We start from the raw sequence: 21,473 nt of genomic DNA, 5'->3' as shown, positions 1-21,473 counted from the left end.
ATTTGAATTTCAGAGAACCAGTAAGATGGATTGTTTTTTAAAATTACTTTACTGTACCAAAATACTTTCCTCTTTTTATTTAACAGGAATACCTACTCCCGCTAATAAAGAAAAAACAAACAAACAAATACATATTTATCTTCAAGCACAATTAAACCAAGACTTTTAACTGGGATTTATGTATTAAATTATGGAATACATTGATCTTTAAATTAACTTCTGACCTTTAGCTTATAGTCATAGGAATATGTTAAATATTACACACATATAGTTGAAGTGATCTTCTATTCTAAAAAATTTTTATTTTTATTTTATGTGCGAGTGTATGTAAGTGCACCCATGTTGTACAATGCCCACGGAGGTCAGAGGAGGGTGCTGGATCCCCTAGAACTGGAGGTTACAGATGTTTGTAGGCACCATGTGGGTGCTGGGAATCGAACCCAGGTCCTCTGCAAGGTCAGCCAGTGCTCTTAACCACTAAGCCATCTCTCCAGCCCCATGGTTTTGCTTTTGGTATATGTGTGCTGTGTGAGTGTGCATGTGGAAGCCGGAGGTTGATTCTGGTGCCTTCCTTGATCACCTGTCACCTTATTTTCTGAGACAGTTTCTCACTGAACCTGGAGCTAGGCTGGATGGCCAATGAACTCAAGAAATCTACCTATCTCTTCCTGGCCAATGCTGCAGTTACAGACATATGCTACAGAGAGCCCAACTTTTATGTGGCTGCTGGGGAATCTAAACTCAGATCTTTATGCTTTCTGAACAGTCACTTTACCAACTGAGCTATCTTTTTAGCTTTCCTCCCACTCCACTTTTTTTTTTTTGGTGTTTTTGATATAGGTTATCACTTTGTACCCTATGCTATCCTCAAAACTCCACCCTAATCCTTTTGCCCCAGCCTCTGAAGTGCTGGAATTACAGATGTGAGCTAACATACTTAGCCTTATTTTATTATTATATATGTAATATATATACAATACAGTATGTAGAAGTATATAATCTGTTATTGAAGATTTACAAAATTCAGAAGAAAATGTCAGTGACTTTGGCAATTAGAAATATACATGTAAACATTTGGTAGCAGACATTCTGTCTTCTAGACCAGGCTGGCCTTGAGATCCATCTGCCACGTCTGGCCAGGATATACATTCTTAAACTGTTTTATTTATTCCCTATAGTGCTGGGGATAAAACCCTGGGCCTTGTACATGCTAGAGACGCCCTCAACTATCATTGAGCTACATTTTCAGATCTTTTTCTAAAAAAATTGAGATAAGACCTTATTGTGTGGCCCAGACTATCTGTGATTTGCTATGTAGCCCTAGTTGGCTTTCTTTCAAATTTCAATCCAGGAGCTGGAGAGATGGCTCAGCGGTTAAGAGCACTGACTGCTCTTGCAGAGGACCTGGGTTTGATTCCCAGCACCCACATGGTGGCTATGAACCATACTTAACTCCAGTTTGAGGGGAATCCGACACCCTCTTCTGACCTCCTGGGCATTGCATGACACAGGTGCACTCACATACATGCAGGCAATACACTCATACACATAAAATGAAAATAATAAATAAAAACAATTAAAAAAAATTCCAATCCAGTCTGGGTCTCTAAAGTGCTGGATTACAGGTATGTAGAAGCTTGAACAAGTTGCTTTCCTGGCCGGGCATGGTGGTGCACATCTTTAATCCCAGCACTCGGGAGGCAGAGGCAGGTGGGTATCTGTGAGTTGGAGGCCAGCCTGGTCTACATAGTGAGTTCCAGGACAGCTGGGGCTACAGGGAGACCCTGTCTCAAAAAGACAAAAAAAGAAAAAAAGTTGCTTTCCTAAATATGTTAGTCTCTATCTCTTCCTATGTTAATAACACATATTTTTCCATTACCTAACATAACAGGACTCTAAATATTTGTATATTATTTCATCAAATCATTTCAAAACCAAATCTTTATTTATGCTGTAACTTATGCTGCCAATTTCCTACTACTGTGAAAGATTTTATTTTTGAGGAGATATGGCAAACACCACAGTTACTATGATAAATGTTTCAATGTAGACTAGCTAGACATATTGAAAACATTTTTTGAGGTTTGTGTGTGCACGTGCGCACCTGTGGAAGCCAAAAGATGGTGTTGGAGCCCTTGAAGCTGGAGTTACAAGCAGTTTGCGTCACCTAGCATGAGATCCCTGGGAAAAGCAGTACATACTCTTAACTGCTGAGCCATCTCTCTAGTCCCTAGATGGACATATTTTGATGATATTATGTGAATTTACTGAACTTACATTCTACTTGATAAGTGCAAAATAGAATGAAATTGATGAGGTAACAAAAACATCAAAGAAAAAGGTTTTAAGTAACAAGAATATTAAAAAAAAAAAATCACAACCTACATGATATATATTTACCCGTTAGATACATTTTTATGTGTAATGTTCATGTATAGGGGGTACATATGTTGTCTGCAAGTAGGGTATGTGTGTGTGTGTATAGAGGCCTAAGGCTGATGCCTTCCTCTCTCTCTCTCTCTCTCTCTCTCTCTCTCTCTCTCTCTGTGTGTGTATAGAGGCCTAAGGCTGATGCCTTTCTCAATTGCTCTCAACCTTACATTACATATTAAGGCAAGGTCTCTCTAAACCCAGAGCCTGCCATTTTGGCTAATCTGGCTAGCTAGCTTCCTCAGTGATTTCCATGTTTCTGCCTGTGGTGTGCTGGGATTAGATAGGACGCCATGCCCACCCAGCTTTTATGTGGGTTGCAGGTATCCAAACTCTGGTTCTTAGGCTTGTGTGGCAAGTACTTTACTCACTGAGCCATCTCCCCAGTCCTCTCCTATATAAATTTAAGGAAAGCACCTAATATGTAGACAGTGTGCGCGTGGACAGGAAAGAGAATCATGAGTTAATTTCTGAGACTAAAACCACCTGTTTATTAGGGGATTTATCACAATTCTTGACCTCAAAATAAGTTTAGAAGAGATGAGTGACCCATTATGATACCATGAAACTATCAAATATCAGGGAAGAATCCTGTGATTATCAGTTCCCAGACAGTACTTGAAATTAAAGCACACCCATTTTTCAGACTTAAAACAGACACTCATTCACAAAATTAGAGAAAAGATGGACATAGGAACCATCTTTGTGTGTGACACATACATTATTAATTTACAGAAAACCTTACAGAAATTACACACATGCTCTCTTTCCTGGATCAAAACATTAAAATGCTGTTAATTTGAGCTGAACACAGGTTAAAATAAATAATACTAAATCAGTCACCTCTTTTTCCATAGCAGCTTGATGTTTCTTTATAAGTTTCTCCATTTCTGCAGCAAAATTGTTACGCTGAGTTTCAAGATCTTTGTCTAATCTGAGTCGGTGTTCATCCATCTCAGCCTTCAGTTTATTTTCCAGAGTCATGAGCTGCTTTTGGTGCTGTCGCCTCATACGCTTATAACCAGACATCTGTTCTCTAAGCTCTGAGTCCTGCTCATGTTCTTGCATTTGCCTTGTAACCTAGACATGCAAAAATAATAGAAGAGGAAAAAAGAAAGCAAAACATTTTTAGTTTTACAAGGAATTAGAAAGATGGTCATGGTGATATAGGCCTGTAATCCTAGCATGTGGGAGACCTGAGACAAGAAGACTGTCAAGAGTTCAAGGCCAGTCTGGGTTATACAATAAGGCCAAGCCAGGGCTGTATCACAAGACCCTGTCTCAACCAAGATAAAAATCATAAAGCATTTGGAACATTACTATTACCTAGGTAGCTAAATACATAGAGATTCCTATACTAGCAGTTTATGATTGAATTTCTAGCAGATCTTTTAAAGAAATGTACAAGCTGGTTCTAAAATTTATATAGGAATATAAAAGACCTATAATAGACAAAATAGTCTTCAAGGAAATAAAGCAGGAGGATGAGCACAACAGTAATCAAGACAGTATGATACTGACATAAGAATAAGCTAAACAGATGAAGAAACAGAACAAAAACTGCAAACCCCTGTACAAAGACGTGTGTGCTTATAGTCCAAACTACTTCAGAGTCTGAAGTGGAAGGATCTCTTAAGCCCAAGAATTCTAGACTAGCCTAGGGAAGATATTAGATTAATAAAAACCCAACCAACCAATTAACCAACTAACCAACCAACCAATTCACTCAACCACTCATAGAGAAATAAACTCAAACATGTTTAATCCATTTTCTACCAAATTCAAAGGAAAGAAAAGTGTTTTTAACAAACTACAAAAACAACTGGCCCTCTACCCTGATAGCCTTTATCATTCACTTCTCATAAAAAATTAGAGTTCAGGAAATTGCAGAACAAGCATGAGGAACTGAATCCAACACCAGAACCCACCAGGCATGGTGGTGCATGCTTGTAATCCCAGTGCTAGGGAGGTACATACCAGTGGTCAGCCAATCTAGCCAAATTGGCAAGTTCCAGTGAGAGATCCTGTTTCCAAAAACACATACAAAAAAACTAGAGAAAGATCACTTAACCTAAATCTGAATCTAAAATCATAAACCAGAAGAAAACAGACTACTTTTATGATCTTTAAGTAGACAAATATTTCTTGGGCAGGACAGAAAAATAATGGCCATCAAGAAAAAAAAAAAAAATGAGCTGGATGTGATGGCCCACATCTTTAATCCCAGCACTCTGGCAGGTATATCTCTGTCAGTTTAAGGTCAGTTTGGTTTGCACATAGTAAGTTCCAGGCCATCAATGGCTACACAGTGATATCTTGTCTTAAAAAAAAAAAACAAAAACAGCAATATTTAGATAAATTCCTTAATATTTTTTATTTTTATTTTATGTGTATGAGTGTTTTGCCTGCATGTATCTAAGTGCACCCATGTTGTGCAATGCCCATCGAAGGCCAGAAGAGAGCATCTGGTCTCCTGGAACTGGAGTTGAGGATAGCTGTTAGCTACCATGTGGGTGTTGGGAACCTAATCCCAGGTCATCTACAAAAGCAGATAGTGCTCTTAACTGCTGAGCCATCCCTCTAGCCTCCAGCCCATGAAATCCTTATAAAATTAACCTTGCTTCAGCCTCCTGTGTCCTGTGAATACAGACATGCATCACCAAGCATGCCTGCCTTAAATCAATCATATAAAAGTAAATAATTCAGGGATAGAGACATGGCTCAACAGTTAAGAGCACTGGGTGCACTTGTAGGGGACTGAGATTCAATGCCCAGCACCCACATGGCAGCTAACAACCATCTGTAACTCCAGTTCCAGGGGAATCTGACACCCTCTTCTGACTTCCACGGGCACTGTACAACACTGGTGCACTTACATACATGCAGGCAATATACTCATACATATAAAATAATAATAATTTTTAAAAAGTGAACAATCCAGTGGCATTTAGTACTTTTACCATGATATGTGACCATAACTTTATGTATCTATGGAACGTACTTGTCACATCAGCAGAAACCTCCACACAAAGTTGCTCTCATTTTGTACTTGATGACCACTACGGTCCAGGTTTTTATGTATTTACCTATTCTAGGTATTTTATATGTAAACTGTTATTTAGTGCATCTAAATTACTTCACTTAGTATGCTTTTGAGACATAAGGCAGGATCTCCCTGTAGCCCCGTATGGCCTGGAACTCACTATATAGACCAGGCTGGCCTGATCTCAAGAGATCCATCTGCCTCTGACTCCAGAGTGCTGGGATTAAAGGCATGCAACAGAAGTCCCCATATTCCCTCACCAACCTCAGGCTCTGTTAAACCTTCAGTTCTGCTTTGTAGTTCTCTGAGTCTTTTAGATTTCTATGTAAGTCAGATCATGTGATATTAATCTTTTCGTGTCATGTTGTCACTAGTATCAGGATCCTTCTTGCTCCTGCACACACACACATACTTATTTTACCCATTTGTCCATTGGTCTATTAAGTTAATTCCATATCTGGGCTGTTGTAAATAACACTCTATAAACATAGGAGTAAACATATACCTTCAAAATATCAAGTTTAATTCCTTGGCTGCATTCCCAGTGTCATATGTTAGTTCTAGTGTTAGGTTTCTTTGGCTTGGATTCTTTTTTTCTTTTTTTCTCCTCAGACAGGGTCTCAATATGCAGTGCTGGCCAGCCTGGAACTTATTAAGCAAACCAGACTGGCCTCAAATTCAAAGATCTACCTGCCTCTGCCTCCCAAGTGTTGGGATTAAAGGTGTGTATCAACAACCCTGGCTACTGTTAAGTTTTTGAAGGAATTTCCATAAAGACTGTACTAATTTATATTACCACCAAAAATGTACAACTCAGTTCCCTTTAGCTTTTATCTTTCATCTGTTTGATAATGTCTTCAATTCTTTCGGTTTTTTTTGGTCTTTTTGAGACAGGGTCTCCCTGTAGTGGGGCTGGCTTCGAACTATGTAGATCTGGCTGCCTCTGCCTACAGAGTGCTGGGATTAAAGGAATGCACTATCACACCTGGTCTCCTTCTAGCTTTCATAAACATTTAGTACATTCTAAAATATTTTAATAACTGTCTTTTAAGACATTATTAGTTTAACATTTCACAGAGTGCTTTTGTATAACAGGGTACTTAGATGATGAACAGTTTGCAAAACAAACATCAAACACAAAAATAAGACAGTCAAATATACTTTAATCTATTTAGCCAACATAACAAATATACTATTATCTGGGTGTGGGAAACACGTACCAGAGATGCTGTCCTTATAGTTGCAAAATGTTCTCGATTACGATAATGGGATTTGTGACGAGACACTTGAGGTGGAGACTGTGGATCTGCTGTTCTTGTTCTAGAATCTCCTTCCTCTCTGTAATTTTCTTCCTCCTTAAAAAAAAAAGACATTATGCAAGGCAAACCATTTGAACATTCAAGAAAATTAAAGATTTAAAGACAATTTGAAGCCGGGCATGGTGGCAGACACCTGTAGTCCCAGCACTTGGGAGGCAGAGGCAGGCAAATCTCTGTGAGTTCAAAGTGAGCCTGGTCTACATATGAGTTCCAGGCCAGCTAGGGCTATAAGTAGATCCTGTTTCAAAAACGAAAAAGAAAAAAAGACAATTTGATCAATAATCTCAAAAATACACGATTCTATAATGCTGTAACAAAAAGTAGAAATACTATCATGTTGTTGTTGCTATTGGTCTTTTTTTGAGACAGGGTGTCCCTGTAGCCCCAGCTGGCCTGGAACTTGATTTGTAGACCAGGCTGGCCTTGAACTCACAGAAATCCGCCTGCCTCTGCCGCCAGAGTGCTAGGACTAAAGCCGTGTGTACCACCACACCCAGCTCTACTACCATCTTTTTTTTTGGGGGGGGGTGTTGAGACAGGGTCTCCCAGTAGCCCCAGCTGGCCTGGAACTCACTATGTAGACCAGGCTAGCCTCCAACTGACAGAAATCTGTCTGCCTCTGCCTCCCGAGTGCTGGGATTAAAGGCGTGAGCTACCACAACTGGCTACCAAAATCATTTCCATAGTACATGAAATAGTATAGAGTCAACATAAGAAAGTATGTACAGCTATATTTATATTCAAAAACATTATACACAAAACTGAAGTCTGGGCTGAAGAGATGGCTCAGCAATTAAAAACATGTACTGCTCTTACCCAAATTTGATTCCCAGCACCCACATGGCAGCTCCAGGGGGATCCTATGCCTACGGCCTCTGAGAAAACCTGCACTCACCTACACATAGAACCACATATATGTACATAATTAATAATAATAATAAAAATAGCTGGGTGGGGTGACACATGCCTTTAATCCCAGCAGATATATCAAAGAGGGAGGCAGAGGCTAGCAGATCTTTATGAGATCAAGGTCCTGGTCTACATAGTTGAGTTCCAGGTCAGCTGGAGCTATAGGGAGACGCTGTCTCAAAAAAAGGGTAATAATAAAAATAAAATTAAACCTGGAAAAAAACAAAACACCAAAGCTTTAATGTAACTTTAAAACAAAAATAATACAACATGTAGCTAATGCTTCAAGCAATGGTAATAAAAAAAAATTAATTACTCAAAGGCTCTTTGGGTTTTACAAACAATAAAGCTTTGGTTCTGTTTTTTTTGAGAGGGGGACATGTGCCACGATGATAGGATTTTATTTCTGCTATTTGTTAAACAGAAGCAATAAAAAAAAAACTAGCTGCAAAAATTAAAGAATTCATGTTTCTTCTTTATTTCAGCTTACTAACCTTAAGAGGAAGCCAAGCCAGGCATGGTGGTTCATGCTTGTAATCCCAAGACTTGTGAGGCTGAGGCAGGAGGATTGCCAAGAGTTCCAGGCCAGCATGGGCAAGATCCTGTTTCAAGCATAAATAAATGAGGAACTCAACAAAGTAGCAACAACTAATCATAACAATTTTTTTCTTTTCTTTTTTTTTTTTTTGCAGCTGTAAAACAATCTTTTCATGATTGATTCCATTGCCTATATATACAAAATTTAAATGTGATTTATTTAAATTTTATTTTATGTGTATGAGTGTATTGCCTGTACGCATGTAAATGTACCCATGTCGTGCAATGCCCTTGGAGGTCAGAGAGGGCATCAGATCCCCTAGAACTGGAGTTATGAACAGTTGTTAGCCAAAATGTGGGTGCTGGGAATTGAACCCATGTCCCCTACAAGAGCAGACAATGCTCTTAACAGCTGAGCCATCTCTCTAGTCCTTAAATGTGATTTTTAATGGTATCTGTAATCAGGAGACTGAGGCAAGAGGATTAGCCTAAGTCTGAGGAAGGCTTGGGCCTGAATAAGCCTCTGTCTTGAAGGAAAAAAAAAAAAATTAAATGTGACTTTTAAATAAAAGACCAAAATGTAATTTTTACATTAATGATATTACAGTTTAACCAGCATTCATAACAGTTCTTGTGTATGTGTTAAAATAGATTTAATAAAAGCCAGGTGTGGTGGCACATGCCTTTGATTCCAGCATTTGGGAGGTAGAGGCAGGTGAATCTCTAGGCCAGCCTGGTCTACATAGTGAGTTCAGGTCAGCTGGGGTGACAGGAAGCCCCTGTCTCAAAAAAGACCAGAAAAAAAATTTAAATAAAAAAATAGGTTTAATAAAAATTTTGTTCCTTTACTATTTGAATTGGCACTGATTATATTAAATATTACGAACCTATTTCTAAAACTTTTTCATCATTGCAAATAGAAACTTTGCATTAATTAGCAATAACTTCCATATTTTCCCTACTCAGATCATGGTAACTTACAAACTTCTGTCTATCCCTATAAATTTTCTGAGCTAGATATTTTAAGTTTCATTATTAAATATTTCCATTTGTGTCTGAATTATGCCTCCAGGTCTATTTTTGAGATAAGGTCTCATTATATACCCAAGACTGACCTGGAATTTATAATTCTCCTGTCTCATACTTCCAAGTAGCTAGGATTACAGGCCTGTGCTACTATGCCCAACACTCAGCATGTTTTTGCCTTTCATCCATATTATAGCATACATTAGAACTTCATTCCTGTCTATAGGTGAACAAGAGTCCATTGAATACATATACCACAATTTTGTTATCCACTCATCTGTTGGTAGACATTTGGTTGTTCCTAACTTCTAATTATTATTCTTAATAACTGTTCAATAATGCCATAAGCTGTAAAGTTAAAGAGATCATTACCAGAGGCAGAAGAAGGAGAATCACTCTAAGTTCAAAACTAGTTAGGGCTATACAGCAGAACTCAGTCTCAAAAACAAAACAAAACAAAAAACCACTACTGATAACTAAAGCAAATATTATCTACAGGCTAAGAATTGAATCCAAGGTCACCTGTGTGCAAGGTAAGCACTTTATCATCAAGCTACACCTCCAGTCCTTGACTTGCCAATATTATTTTTCAATTTTTAAAATTTATTCATATCTTATGTGTATGAGTGTATTGCATGCATGTATGTTAGTACACCTGTGTCATGCAGTGTCCACGGAGGTCAGAAGAAGGACATCAGATACCCTGGAACTGGAGTTACAGATGGCTGTTAGTCACCATGTATATTCTAGAATTTGAACTGGGATCCTGTGCAAAAACAGCCAGTGCTCAAAACTGCTGAGCCATCTCTCCAGCACCATCTTGTCAATACTCTTGAGAAAACTAAAAAAATCTATACTCAAAGTTGCAGAGAAGGGCTGGGAAAATGGCTCAGTGGATAAAGCAATTGCCATATAAGCTCAAAGACTCCAGTTTGGATCCCTAGGACCCACATAAATGCTGTAATTCTAGCACTCAGAAGGCAGAGACAAGGGATCCCTAGACCAAGCTGATTAGTTATACTAGTCTAATCATTGAGCTATGGGTCCAACTGAGAGACCCTGCCTCAAATAATAAGGTAGAGTGTATTCAAAAAACATTCCTGACATCGACCCTGGGCTTCCACACGCATGTATCCACATATGCTTCCCACCAACACGCACACACACATTCATAAATATCACACATACACATGCAAAAAATTACAAAGAATAATGTAGCAAACGCCCACATTTACTTTCAAAATGACATTTTTTCTATTTTAAAGACATAAAAATGGATACTGCAAAAGTTGCTTTTGCTCATTAGTCATACTTAACTCTTTCATTTTCTTTTTTCTGGTCTTTTTTGAGACAGAGTCTCCCTGTAGCCACAGCTGGCCTCGAACTCATTATGTAGACCAGGCTGATCTTGATCTCACAGAGATCCACCTGTTTCTACCTCCTGAATGTTGGGATTTTTAAAGGTGTATGCCACCACACCCAGCTTCAACTCTCATTTTCTCATTCACGATAATGGTAACTATTATCATGAATTTAATATATAACCTTATTTTTTAAAATTTTATTTTCCATGTAAGCAATTTCAAATAACAAATTATGTGGTAATTTCTCTATTTTTATTTTTTTCTAAAATGGTTCTACATCTTTTTGTATTTCAAAACAGTAGTTTCCCAAATGCAGGTAGCAGGTTAAGAATTAAAGTTATTGCTATGTTTTGTTGTTATTATTATTTTATATATATATGAATGCATGCATGCTGGGACTCAAACCCAAGTCTTCTGCAAGAGCAGTCAGTGCTCTTAACTACTAAGCCATCTCTCTGGGCCCTGCTGTTCTTTTTTTTTTTTTTCCTTTAAGACAGAGTCTCACTATATATCCATGGTTTGCCTGAAACTTCCTACACAGATCAAGTACAACTCAGAGCTCCACCTGCCACTGCCTCTGGAGTGCTGGTGTGTGCCACCACACCCAGATTCCAAACTTCTTAAACTTCAAAGAGGATCTCCAATATTAATCAGATGAAGAAAATTACTGAGTAAAGTTGAGATCTTTTTTCCACTGAAATCCAAATACTCACTGGTTTTAAATGAATGACAGAACTGTTAGACATCACAGTGTGGTCTCCCTCCATCATGTCAAGTTCACTCTTATCATCTGAGGCATCTGGAAGACTGTTAACACTGCTGCTTTGGCTGCTGGCGCTGATAGACATACTGGGAATAGACTGATTACTTCCAACACTATTCACTGTTCCTGTCCGGCCAACACCATGATCTTGCTCCTAAAGGAAAAAGCATTAAAAGGCCTGATTAGCAAACAGGTTCTTTAGTACTAAAGACTATAAAAGGGTTGCATCGAGAGTATATAATGAAGTGACTAAAGACCTTCCCAACTAGAATCTTAAGGAACAAATGATAAGAAAACACTACCTTGGAACCAGTGATATAAAAGGTATTCTTGGCAGAGCAAGTTGCATAAGTAAAAACTAAATGAAGAGAATTCAAGATTTGAGTCATTTTAGGTATTACCTCATCTTCTTCCTGTGCTTCTACTGCTGGTCCATTATGTGCCTCCTGGAAAAGGAGTTTCTTCATTTTTCGATATTGCAGATTGTCCAGCTCTCTTACTGCATCCTTTGTCCTTTGAATAAGATCTATTAACACTGTTTCCGGGCGCTCCCGAAGAACAAACATGTGCTAGAGAGGGTAGAAAGGAGAAAGAAGTAGGTTAAATATTTTTTTTTCTAATTAGTTCAAATATATTCCATCTTATAGTCTGAAGTTACTACTCTGAAACATAGTCCATGCACTCTACAGCCATTTAATTCTATTACATGTCTAACTTCTGACACTTAGAAAATGATAATTTCTGTACTTTTGGTCTTCAAGCCTATGTAAGCATGCCCTAATAAAATCTTTCACTAGCATTTTTTGTTTGTTGGCCAATGAAGACAGAGAACTGAAAACATAAAGGGTTTAAATACTAAGAACTAAATCTATCACTATTTCCAAAAGTCTGCACATTCTAAAAACTGATGATTTTATATAAAATCCACTTTTTTTTTTTTTTTGAGACAGGGTCTCACGATGCCACTCTGGCTGGCCTGGAACCTGCTATGTAGACCAGGCTGGCCTAGAACTCACAGAGATCCACCTGCCTCTGCTCCCAGAGTACTAGAATTAAAGGTATGTGCCACCATGCCTGACACAGAATCTACTTTTAATAATCCATGCTTGATTTAAGTAGAAACATTAATTGATGGTAAAGAAAGTAATCTGAATGCAGACATTATAGGTTCCTTTTTCTTGAGACAAAGCTTCACTATGATAGTCAAGGCTGGCTTTTAACTTGTGGTCCTCCTACCTCAGCTTCCTAGTGCTGTGATTCTATGCATGAGCAACGACACCCAGACCACTAAAAATTCTGTTGCTTCTTTGAGTATCTAGTTGTTCACGCTTTCATTTCTGAGATCATGAGTAAACCCATTCCCTGGAATTATGCAAGCAGTAATGAAAATTTTTAATTGTTCTTCTGTATACTGTTACTGTAAATAATATTATCAAATATATACTTGCATATATAACCTCTTAAAATTGTTTTAAGTTTAATTTAGTTGATGTGCGTCAGTGAAAACAAACTAACCTGCTATGAATTCAGTAACACTAATCTAAAAATAGGTCATGTAAATGTTGTGGAAAGAAGATTCTGTAGAATTACAAAGAACTTTAGTCAAATCCATTATTGCCTTGTCAAGATGTCTTATGAGGGCTGGGGTTATAGCTTAGTTGATAAAGAGTTTGTACTAGCATGCATGAAGCCTTGGGTCTAATTCTAGCATCACATAAACCACATGTGGAGCACACAGTACTTAGGATGGTTAGAACTTTTGAGGCCATCTTCTGTTACACAGCAAGTTCAAGGCCAGCATGAAATACACAGAGTCTCCATCTCAAAAAAAGATTATTTTAAGAACCACATTAAATTCAATAATACTATTAATGGGGGGCTGAAGAGATGGCTCAGTGGTTAAGAGCACTGACTGCTCTCACAAATGACCTGGGTTTGGTTCCCAACGCCCACATGGTGGTTAACAACCATCTGTAACTCCAGTTTCAGGGTATCTGACGTTCTCTTCTGATCTCTGCAGGTACTGCATTACACAGGAGCACTTACATGTAGGCAATATGCTCATACACATAAAAAGTAAATAAATAAGCCAGGCATGGTGGTGCACACCTTTAATCCCAGCACTTGGAAGGCAGAGGGAGATGACTCTGTGAGTTCCATGCCAGTTGGGGCTACAGGGAAACCTTGTCTCAAAAAGACCAATAAATAAATTTAAAAAAAAAAAATTTTTTTTTGGGGGGGGTCTTTTTGAGACCAGCTGTCCTGGAACTCACTATGTAGACCAGGCTGGCCTTGAACTAGCAGAGATCTGCCTGCCTCTGCCTCCCGAGTGCTGGGATTAAAGGCATGTGCCACCACACCCAGCCAAAAAGAATATTTTAAAAAATATTATTAATGGCCAGGTGTAGTGGTGCACGCCTTTAATTCCAGCATTTGAGAGGCAGAGGCAGGTGGATCTCTGCAAGTTCGAGGCCAGCCTGGTCTACATAGTGAGTTCCAGGCCAGCTGGAGCTACAGGGAGACCCTGTCTCAAAAATACGCCCCCCAAACAACAACAAAAAACTATTAATGAATGGTATTAATTAGATGGTCAGCATTCAAATGAAGTAATTTTTGAGAAAAGCCAGTTAAAATTTGAATATAAATGATTTTTTAAAATTTTATAAATTACATTTTATTGATTGAATGATTATGTATATGTGTGGGCACACATGTAGAGATCAGAGGACAACCTATAAGAGTAAATTTTCTCCATCTACTATGTTCCAGGGATTGAATGAGGGTCAGGAGGTTTGGCTACCAAGGGCCCTTACCCACTGATACAGTTAATCTCTATTCATAATCAAATAATAAGAAAACACACTGTAAAATCATTTCTTAAGGGAAAATGAATCAAGTTTTGTAGAACTGACCTTTAAAAGTTCCTCTGATGTAGGACGATCTTGAGGGATTTTCTGGAGGCAAGAATCTACAAAGTTTCGAAAATAATCAGACCTATTGTAAAGGAAAGTATCAAGTGAACATATTGCTATTTCTTTTAAAAACACATCCAAAAAGGCACATGACTATTCATGAGAAGAGAATGGGAAAGGAATGATTCTATAAAGTAGATTACATAATTTTATCTATAAAAAGTGATCTAAAGCAATCAATGCATCTTTACTATTCATTTTCCAAAAAAAATTTACAAAAATCATTTAAAAATCCTAGGCTATAGTTCCATGTTCACCTGTATACTGGAACATGGAACTTTTTTTAAAAGGGGGAAAAAAAAAAAGTTCTTGTTCTCCCATATTCTATATTGAGGCAAAAGGAGGAAAGCCTATCCAGACTTTTTATTCCTCTCAAATATGCTTTCCCACCCTCCATTAGGTAACCTCTCCTCTCACCTTTCCTGTTTTTTTTTTTTCTTTTGAAACAAGGGTCTCCCTGTAGCCCTAGCTGGCCTTGAACTCACAGAAATCCACCTGCCTCTGCCTCCCAGCAGCTGGGACTACAGACATGTGCCACCATGTGCAGCGTCTCACCTTTCTTTTTTTGGGGGGGTCTTTCTGAGACAGGGTCTCCCTGTAGCCCCAGCTGTCCTGGAACTCACTATATAGACCAGGCTGGCCTTGAACTCACAGAGATCCGCCTGCCTCTGCCTCCCAAGTGTTGGGACTAAAGGTATGCGCCACCATGCCTGGCTCCTCACCTTTCTTTAAACAACCCCTTTGGGTTGTTTTCTATGGAGCACCTTTCAGAACATAATTCTTATCAGATCTGGAGAAGAGCAATTTTTTTTATACCTGAGCATATGGTACCCCTGAGCAAAAGGATAAGACTTTTATTAAACCTATAAAACAAATTTAGATATACCTATGTTGCTGCTGTTTTTACTGAATTGTGTATTTTATACAGAATATCTCAAACTATCTTAATCATCTTTATACCCCTGTCCCCACCGGCATCCTCCTATACCCCCCCTACTAGAACCCATATATTCTGTCACATGTATTTTTAAACAAGCCTGTAATGTATCATGATAGTGTTATAGGAGCTCAGTAATTAGGGCAGTAAATAATTACTCCATCAATGTTCATCTTCAATATTCAATCGTCCTAAGTGCTGAGATCACTGGCTGCTCTTGCAGAGGACTCCAGTTGGATTCCCAACACCCACATGGAGGCTGACAATCATCTGTAACTCCAGTTATAGGTGATTTGAAGTCCTCTTCTCATCTCCTCAGACATTGTATGACATGGGTGCACTTACATACATACAGGCAATATAGTCATACACATAAAATAAAAAAATAGAGTTTGTCTTAAATCTCAGAAAAATTGGACTTCTGTAGAGTGTTGGAAACAAACACTTATGGGGACTTCTTTTTTTGAACTCACAGAGATCCCCCTGCCTCTGCTTCCCAAATGCTGGGATATTTTGCATTGTAAGATCAAAATGTGACTTTAGGGGCAAGAAGTAGAATGGTATTATCTAAAGTGATATGCTCAGGTGTCATGTTGACAAAGGGTAGAGTAATGATTGTCAATCTGATTAGATTTAGAACCACCAAGGAAACACACTTCTGAGTGGTTCTATCAGAATGCTTCCAGGTTTAATTGAGGAAGAAAGACCCACTCTGAATGTAGGTGGCATGAATCCCATGGGCTCAGGTCCCAGACTGAATAAAAAAGACAAAGCAAGTGGAACACCAGCATTCAGCTTTCTGCTTCCTGATTGCAGTCATATGTAACCAGCTGTTTCATGCTCCTGGGCCAGGTCTTCCCTGCCATAATGAACTGTACCCTCAAACTGTGAACCCTTTAAATAAACCCACCCTTCCTTAGATTACTTTAGTCAGGTATTTTGTTACAGTAGTAAGTAACAAATATACAACCTTTCACCATTCATAAAAACTCTCTAGTGTAAAATTGTTAATCTCTTTCCATAAATTGTTTTATATGAGTAAACCTATTTTTATCAAATCAAGGGCTATGCTGGAAGAAAAATCAAAATATGAATAACATCATAATTGTAACTAAAATTTCCTGAGTTTTAAATAATAATTTTGAAAGAGTCAAACCCTTTTACCTGTCTTTTTTTTGGGGGGTGGCATTGAGACAGGGTCTCCCTGCAGCCCCAGCTGGCCTGGAAGTCACTATGTAGACCAGGCTGGCCTAGAGCTCACAGAGATCCACCTGCCTCTGTCTCCCAAGTGCTGGGATTAAAGGTGTGTGCCACCACGCCCGGCATATCTAGTCTTATATAACATCAATTATAAGCTTATTCTTCAATCATATATCCTACAGGTTATAATAATTTATGCATTTGAGTTATAAAATATCAATGTTTAAAATGCTATTACATGATTAGGGTCATTTATGCTCCTAAAAAGTAAAACACAAATTTTTGTAAAAACCGTACTTTTATATCCTTTTTTTCTGAACTAAGTTTTATGTAATATATGCTAGAAAGTATAGTGATGTCAAAGGATCAATGTAAGAAAGAGGAAACTAGCTGGGTGTGGTGGCGCACCCAGGCAGGCTAGGGCTACAGGGAGACCCTGTCTCAAAAAGAAAAAAAAAAAGAGGAAACTAACAATTGTATGGCGGCACACGCCTTTAGTCTCAGCACTCAAGAGGCAGGTGGATTTCTGTGAGATCAAGGCCAGCCTGATGTACATAGCAAGTGTCAGCCAGCTGGGGTTGCTGGGAGACCCTGTTGGAAGGGAGGGGGGGGGATTAAACCAGTTTTCAGTTAGTTCATTTACTTACATAAAATTAAGTCATTTTGCTAACAATTTTAAATTTACACTTTTAAAATGTTACACAATATCTCTTATCAATACTCACCATTCATTAGATTGTAGTGTAGGGGATTCATTTTGGGCTATGTGATATAAGGCACTCATTGCATTCATATTAAATAAAGGAGGCTTCCTCTCCGCTATAAAAGAAAGGAAACTTTCCTGTTAAAATATGTGTATATTATATAAGGATATTCAAGTGTTGATCAAGCTTTTAAGAATATATTTCTAATTTTGAAAAAAACCTTAACTTAGCAAAATTTGAGTACAAAGACCTTTTTTAAGTGAATCAACTGAGAATAAACTGCTGATCTGGCACCCCACCACTGCTAAACACCTGAATGTACATTTCCTACAAATAAGAACATTTTCATAAAAACCATACTGTATTCATTAAATCATGTCATTTAATGCTGATAAAATCATCTAATCCCAAACTCCATTCAAATTTTATTGCAATGCCCCAATAATGCTGTATGTAGTCGAGGCTATTTGTGTCCTTCAAGGTATTTGTCCATTTTACTGAGTTGCCAAACTTAAGGGCATAACATTGTTCATATTTCTATATTATCTGGGGGGGGGGCTGTGTATGTGTATGTGTACCTGTGCATGTGTATACAGACAGATTTCATTATCTATTGCTCTCTAATTTATTGCCTTGAGACAGGGTCTTTCACTGAACTGGAAACTTGCCTTTTTTGGGTAGGGTGGCTGACTGGAAGTTCTAGGTATTGCCTATCTCTGACTCCCAAGGCTGAGATTACAAGCATACACAGCTATATCGGAATTTTAACATGGGTTCTGAGGATTTGAACTTAGGTCCTCATGTTTGTAGAGCAAATGCTCTTACCCAATGAGCCATCTCCCCCAGTTACTGATTACCACCTCTCATTCATAGCTTATACTTTTGTTTTGAGACAAGGTCTTAATCTGAAGTCAAGAGACTTCAATTTCAAACCAGCCTCTTGAGCTTTGGGATTATAGATGCAAGCTTCTATATTCTGGCTTCTTTCATTCCTAATATTAGAAATTTGGATCTTCTTTTTCTAACCAGTAAGGCAAGATTTTTATCAATTTAACTGATTTCCTCCACACCCCCTTTTTTTGAGACATGGTATCACTATGTAGCCCTGGATGGCTTGGAACTCACTATGTAGACCAGGCTGGTCCCCAACTCAAGAAATTCACCTATCTCTGCTGGGATTAAAGGCATGTGCCACCTCACTTGGCCCTTTTCTAGTTTCTAAAATAAATAAACAATGGGTCTGGAGAGATGACTCAGGGGTTAAGAGCACTGGAAGCTCTTGCAAAGGACCCTGGGTTGGGTTCTGAGCACCCACACAGAGGCTAACAACCATCCATGATAACTCACTATAGTACTAACTCACTATACATCTAACTCTTTTGACCTCTGCAGGCATTACATGAAACTGGTGCACTTATATACATGTAGGCAAACCACTCATACACATAAAATAAAAATAAAATCTTTAAAAAGGTGAAAGTTGAAATAATGACTGACAAATCTGAAGTACTGAGGACTCTAAAATGTCTCTCATTTGAGTTTGCCTATTTCCTATGAGATTTTGGCTATGTCTTTAGCAAGAATATTACTACATTCTGCTCAATGTGCTTTGAGAGATGATAGGTGATTTTGAGTGGTCTATGATCACTTACGGCTGTGCCTGCCAAGACTCTCCATGGCAAAGTTTCCCTTTTCTCCTTTGTACTTAGTATTTTGTGAGAAGGTACTTTGAATATATTTTTAAAAAATACTGTTTAGGGCCGGGCATGGTGGTGCATGCCTTTAATCCTAGCACTTGGGAGGCAGATGCAGGCGGATCTCTGTGAGTTTGAGGCCAGCCTGGTCTACATAGCGAGTTCCAGGACAGCTGGGGCTACAGGGAGACCCTGTCTCAAAAAGACAAAAAACAAACAAAACCCCAAAAAACTGTTGTAACATGAAACTTTTATTTATTGTATAAATTTGTAGATTTATACTTTATTATACTCTATTGTTTACTACAGTGCTCACATTAACTTACAGCTGAGCAGTGAAAAACATTTCAAAGTTGGCTTCAGCGTTCTTGGATGTGGCTTTAATATTCTTTCATCACCTCTCTGCACTCTGGTATAATCTTGTCTTCACGGATCTACCTATACTTCTTACCAATCAGTCCGGGATCAAACAATTCCCAAGAAGCAACGGCATTATGTCTGCTAACTGCTACAAGGGGGTCCCTATTTTCAGACAGACCCTCTTGCCCCCTTCTCTCTCTTGACTGATTATTTATTTATTTATTTATTTATTTATTTATTTATTTATTTAAAGTATCAGACAAGGTCTCCCTATAGCTCTGGCTAACTTGAAACTCAGTAAGTAGACTACGCTGGCCTAGATCCTACAGAGATCCATCTTCCTCTGCCTCCTGAGCGCTGGGATTAAAGGTGTGGCTACCACACCCTGCATTCTCTAAAAAAATTTTTTTAAATTTATTTATTTTTGTGTATATGAGTGTTTTGCCTACATGTATGTAAATGTACCCTTGTTATGCAATGCCCACAGAAGCCAAGTGCCAGATGCCCTGGAACTGGAGTTATGGATGGTTGTTAGTCACCATGTAGGTGCTAGGAATAGAACCTGAGTTCTCTGCAACAGCAGCCAGTGCTCTTAACTGCTCAGCCATGTCTCTAGCCCTTCTTTTTTAAAAAAGATGTATTTACTTATGTGTATTTGTGTGTCTGTACTCATGCATGCACACATGTGCCCGTGGAGGCCAGAAGATGGCACAGAATTCCCTGGAGTTATAGGCAGCAGTTGTGAGACACCTGGTATGAGTCCTGGGAATTAAACTGACTCTACAGAATGGGATGTTCCCTCTGTTGGTCTTTCCATACCCTCTTTGATCTCTGGTAACTGTAAATTACCTTCATGAATAAATCTTTCGTCTCTAGCACACCTCTGAATCTCTACAGTGAACCCTCCCCTAGATACAAACCCCTTACCCACTTTTGATTTCACACCCTGTGATATAGGAACTCCCTACTATATTCATTTGACTCTGACATCTATCCTAGGTTAGCATGGTTCATCAACTAGCATGGGTACCATATTCTGTCCTATACAGTGGCTTTAAGGCTGAATAATTGGGAAAGAGAGAAGGATTATTGAGGAAACTTGGAAAGAATAGAAGAATAATGTATCCATTTCTCTAATTTTTAAAGTATTTAATTGGGCAGATTCAACTAACATCTCTTTTCTTCTGGGCCTCATATAGTCCAGCAGGGCCTACTACTAGTTAATGCTTTTTGGTTTTTTTTAATTTTTTAAATTTTATGTTTATAAGCATATTGCTTTCATGTAGGTAGGTATACCTGTGTCATTCAATGCCCAAAGAGGTCAGAAGAGGGTGTCAGATCCCTTGGAACTTGAGTTATGATGGTTGTTAGCCACCATGTGGGTGCTAGGAATTGAACCCGGGTTCTCTTGCAGGAGCAGAGAGCTCCTAGATTTACCTTTTAAAATATTTTATTTATTTATTTATTTATTTATTTATTTATTTATTTATTTATACCTTTTTGAGACAGGGTCTCCCTGTAGCCCCAGCAGGCCTAGAACTCACTATGTAGACCAGGCTGGCCTTGAACTCCCAGAGATCCACCTGCCTCCGGAGTGCTGAGATTAAAGGCGTGTGCCACTACGCCCAGACCTATTATTTTATTTTATTTGTGTGAGTGTATTGCCTGCATGTGTGTAAGTACACCTGTGTCATACAATGCCCATGGAAGTCAGAAGACGACATTGGATCTCCTATAACTGGAGTTACAGATGGTTGGTTGTTAGTTCCCATGTGGATGCTGGGAACCAAACCTGGGTCCTCTGCAAGAGCAGTCAGTACTCTTAATGGCTGAACTATCTCTTGAGCCCCAGACTTACTTATTTGTAAGTAAATTTGTATTTTATGTGTATGAGTACGTGCCAGGTGCCTTTGGAAGCCAGAAGAGGTCAGATCCCCTGGAACTGAAGTTACAGATGGTTGTGAGCTGCCATGTGGCTGGTGGGAATCAAACTTGGGTCCTCTGGAAGAACATCTTAATTGTTGAACTATCTCTCTGGCCCCATTATGCTTGGTTTTATGTGGTGCTGTGAAATCAAACCTGGGGCTTCATGTAAGGTAGGCAAGTACTCTACCAACTGAGCTGCATCCCCAAACCCTCAACTGTCTTTTTTTAATTTTAAATCACTCTGTAGCACAGACTGATTTGAAAATCACAATGTATGCCAAGCTGTTCT

At 38.6% G+C, this 21,473-nt stretch overlaps 1 protein-coding gene across 2 annotated transcripts in view; it reads right to left on the bottom strand.

Moving 5' to 3' along the window:
* Window positions 1–21,473, bottom strand: part of Taok1 (TAO kinase 1) — a 110,462-nt gene that overhangs the window by 25,076 nt on the left and 63,913 nt on the right. For both annotated transcript variants that reach the window (XM_008828716.3, XM_029561411.1), the window contains exons 9-14: window positions 17,226–17,319; window positions 14,304–14,385; window positions 11,793–11,960; window positions 11,342–11,545; window positions 6,694–6,828; window positions 3,274–3,510 (exon numbers count right to left, since the gene is read on the bottom strand). In XM_008828716.3, coding sequence (XP_008826938.1) covers window positions 3,274–3,510; window positions 6,694–6,828; window positions 11,342–11,545; window positions 11,793–11,960; window positions 14,304–14,385; window positions 17,226–17,319 — 920 coding nt within the window. The remainder of the gene's footprint in view (window positions 1–3,273; window positions 3,511–6,693; window positions 6,829–11,341; window positions 11,546–11,792; window positions 11,961–14,303; window positions 14,386–17,225; window positions 17,320–21,473) is intronic.

Source organism: Nannospalax galili, unplaced genomic scaffold, assembly GCF_000622305.1.
Source record: "Nannospalax galili isolate Female #2095 unplaced genomic scaffold, S.galili_v1.0 scaffold212, whole genome shotgun sequence".
Classification (NCBI taxonomy): Eukaryota; Metazoa; Chordata; class Mammalia; order Rodentia; family Spalacidae; genus Nannospalax; species Nannospalax galili.
Note: the sequence above shows the minus strand (reverse complement) of the source record. Positions and strands in the feature narration are given on the sequence as shown.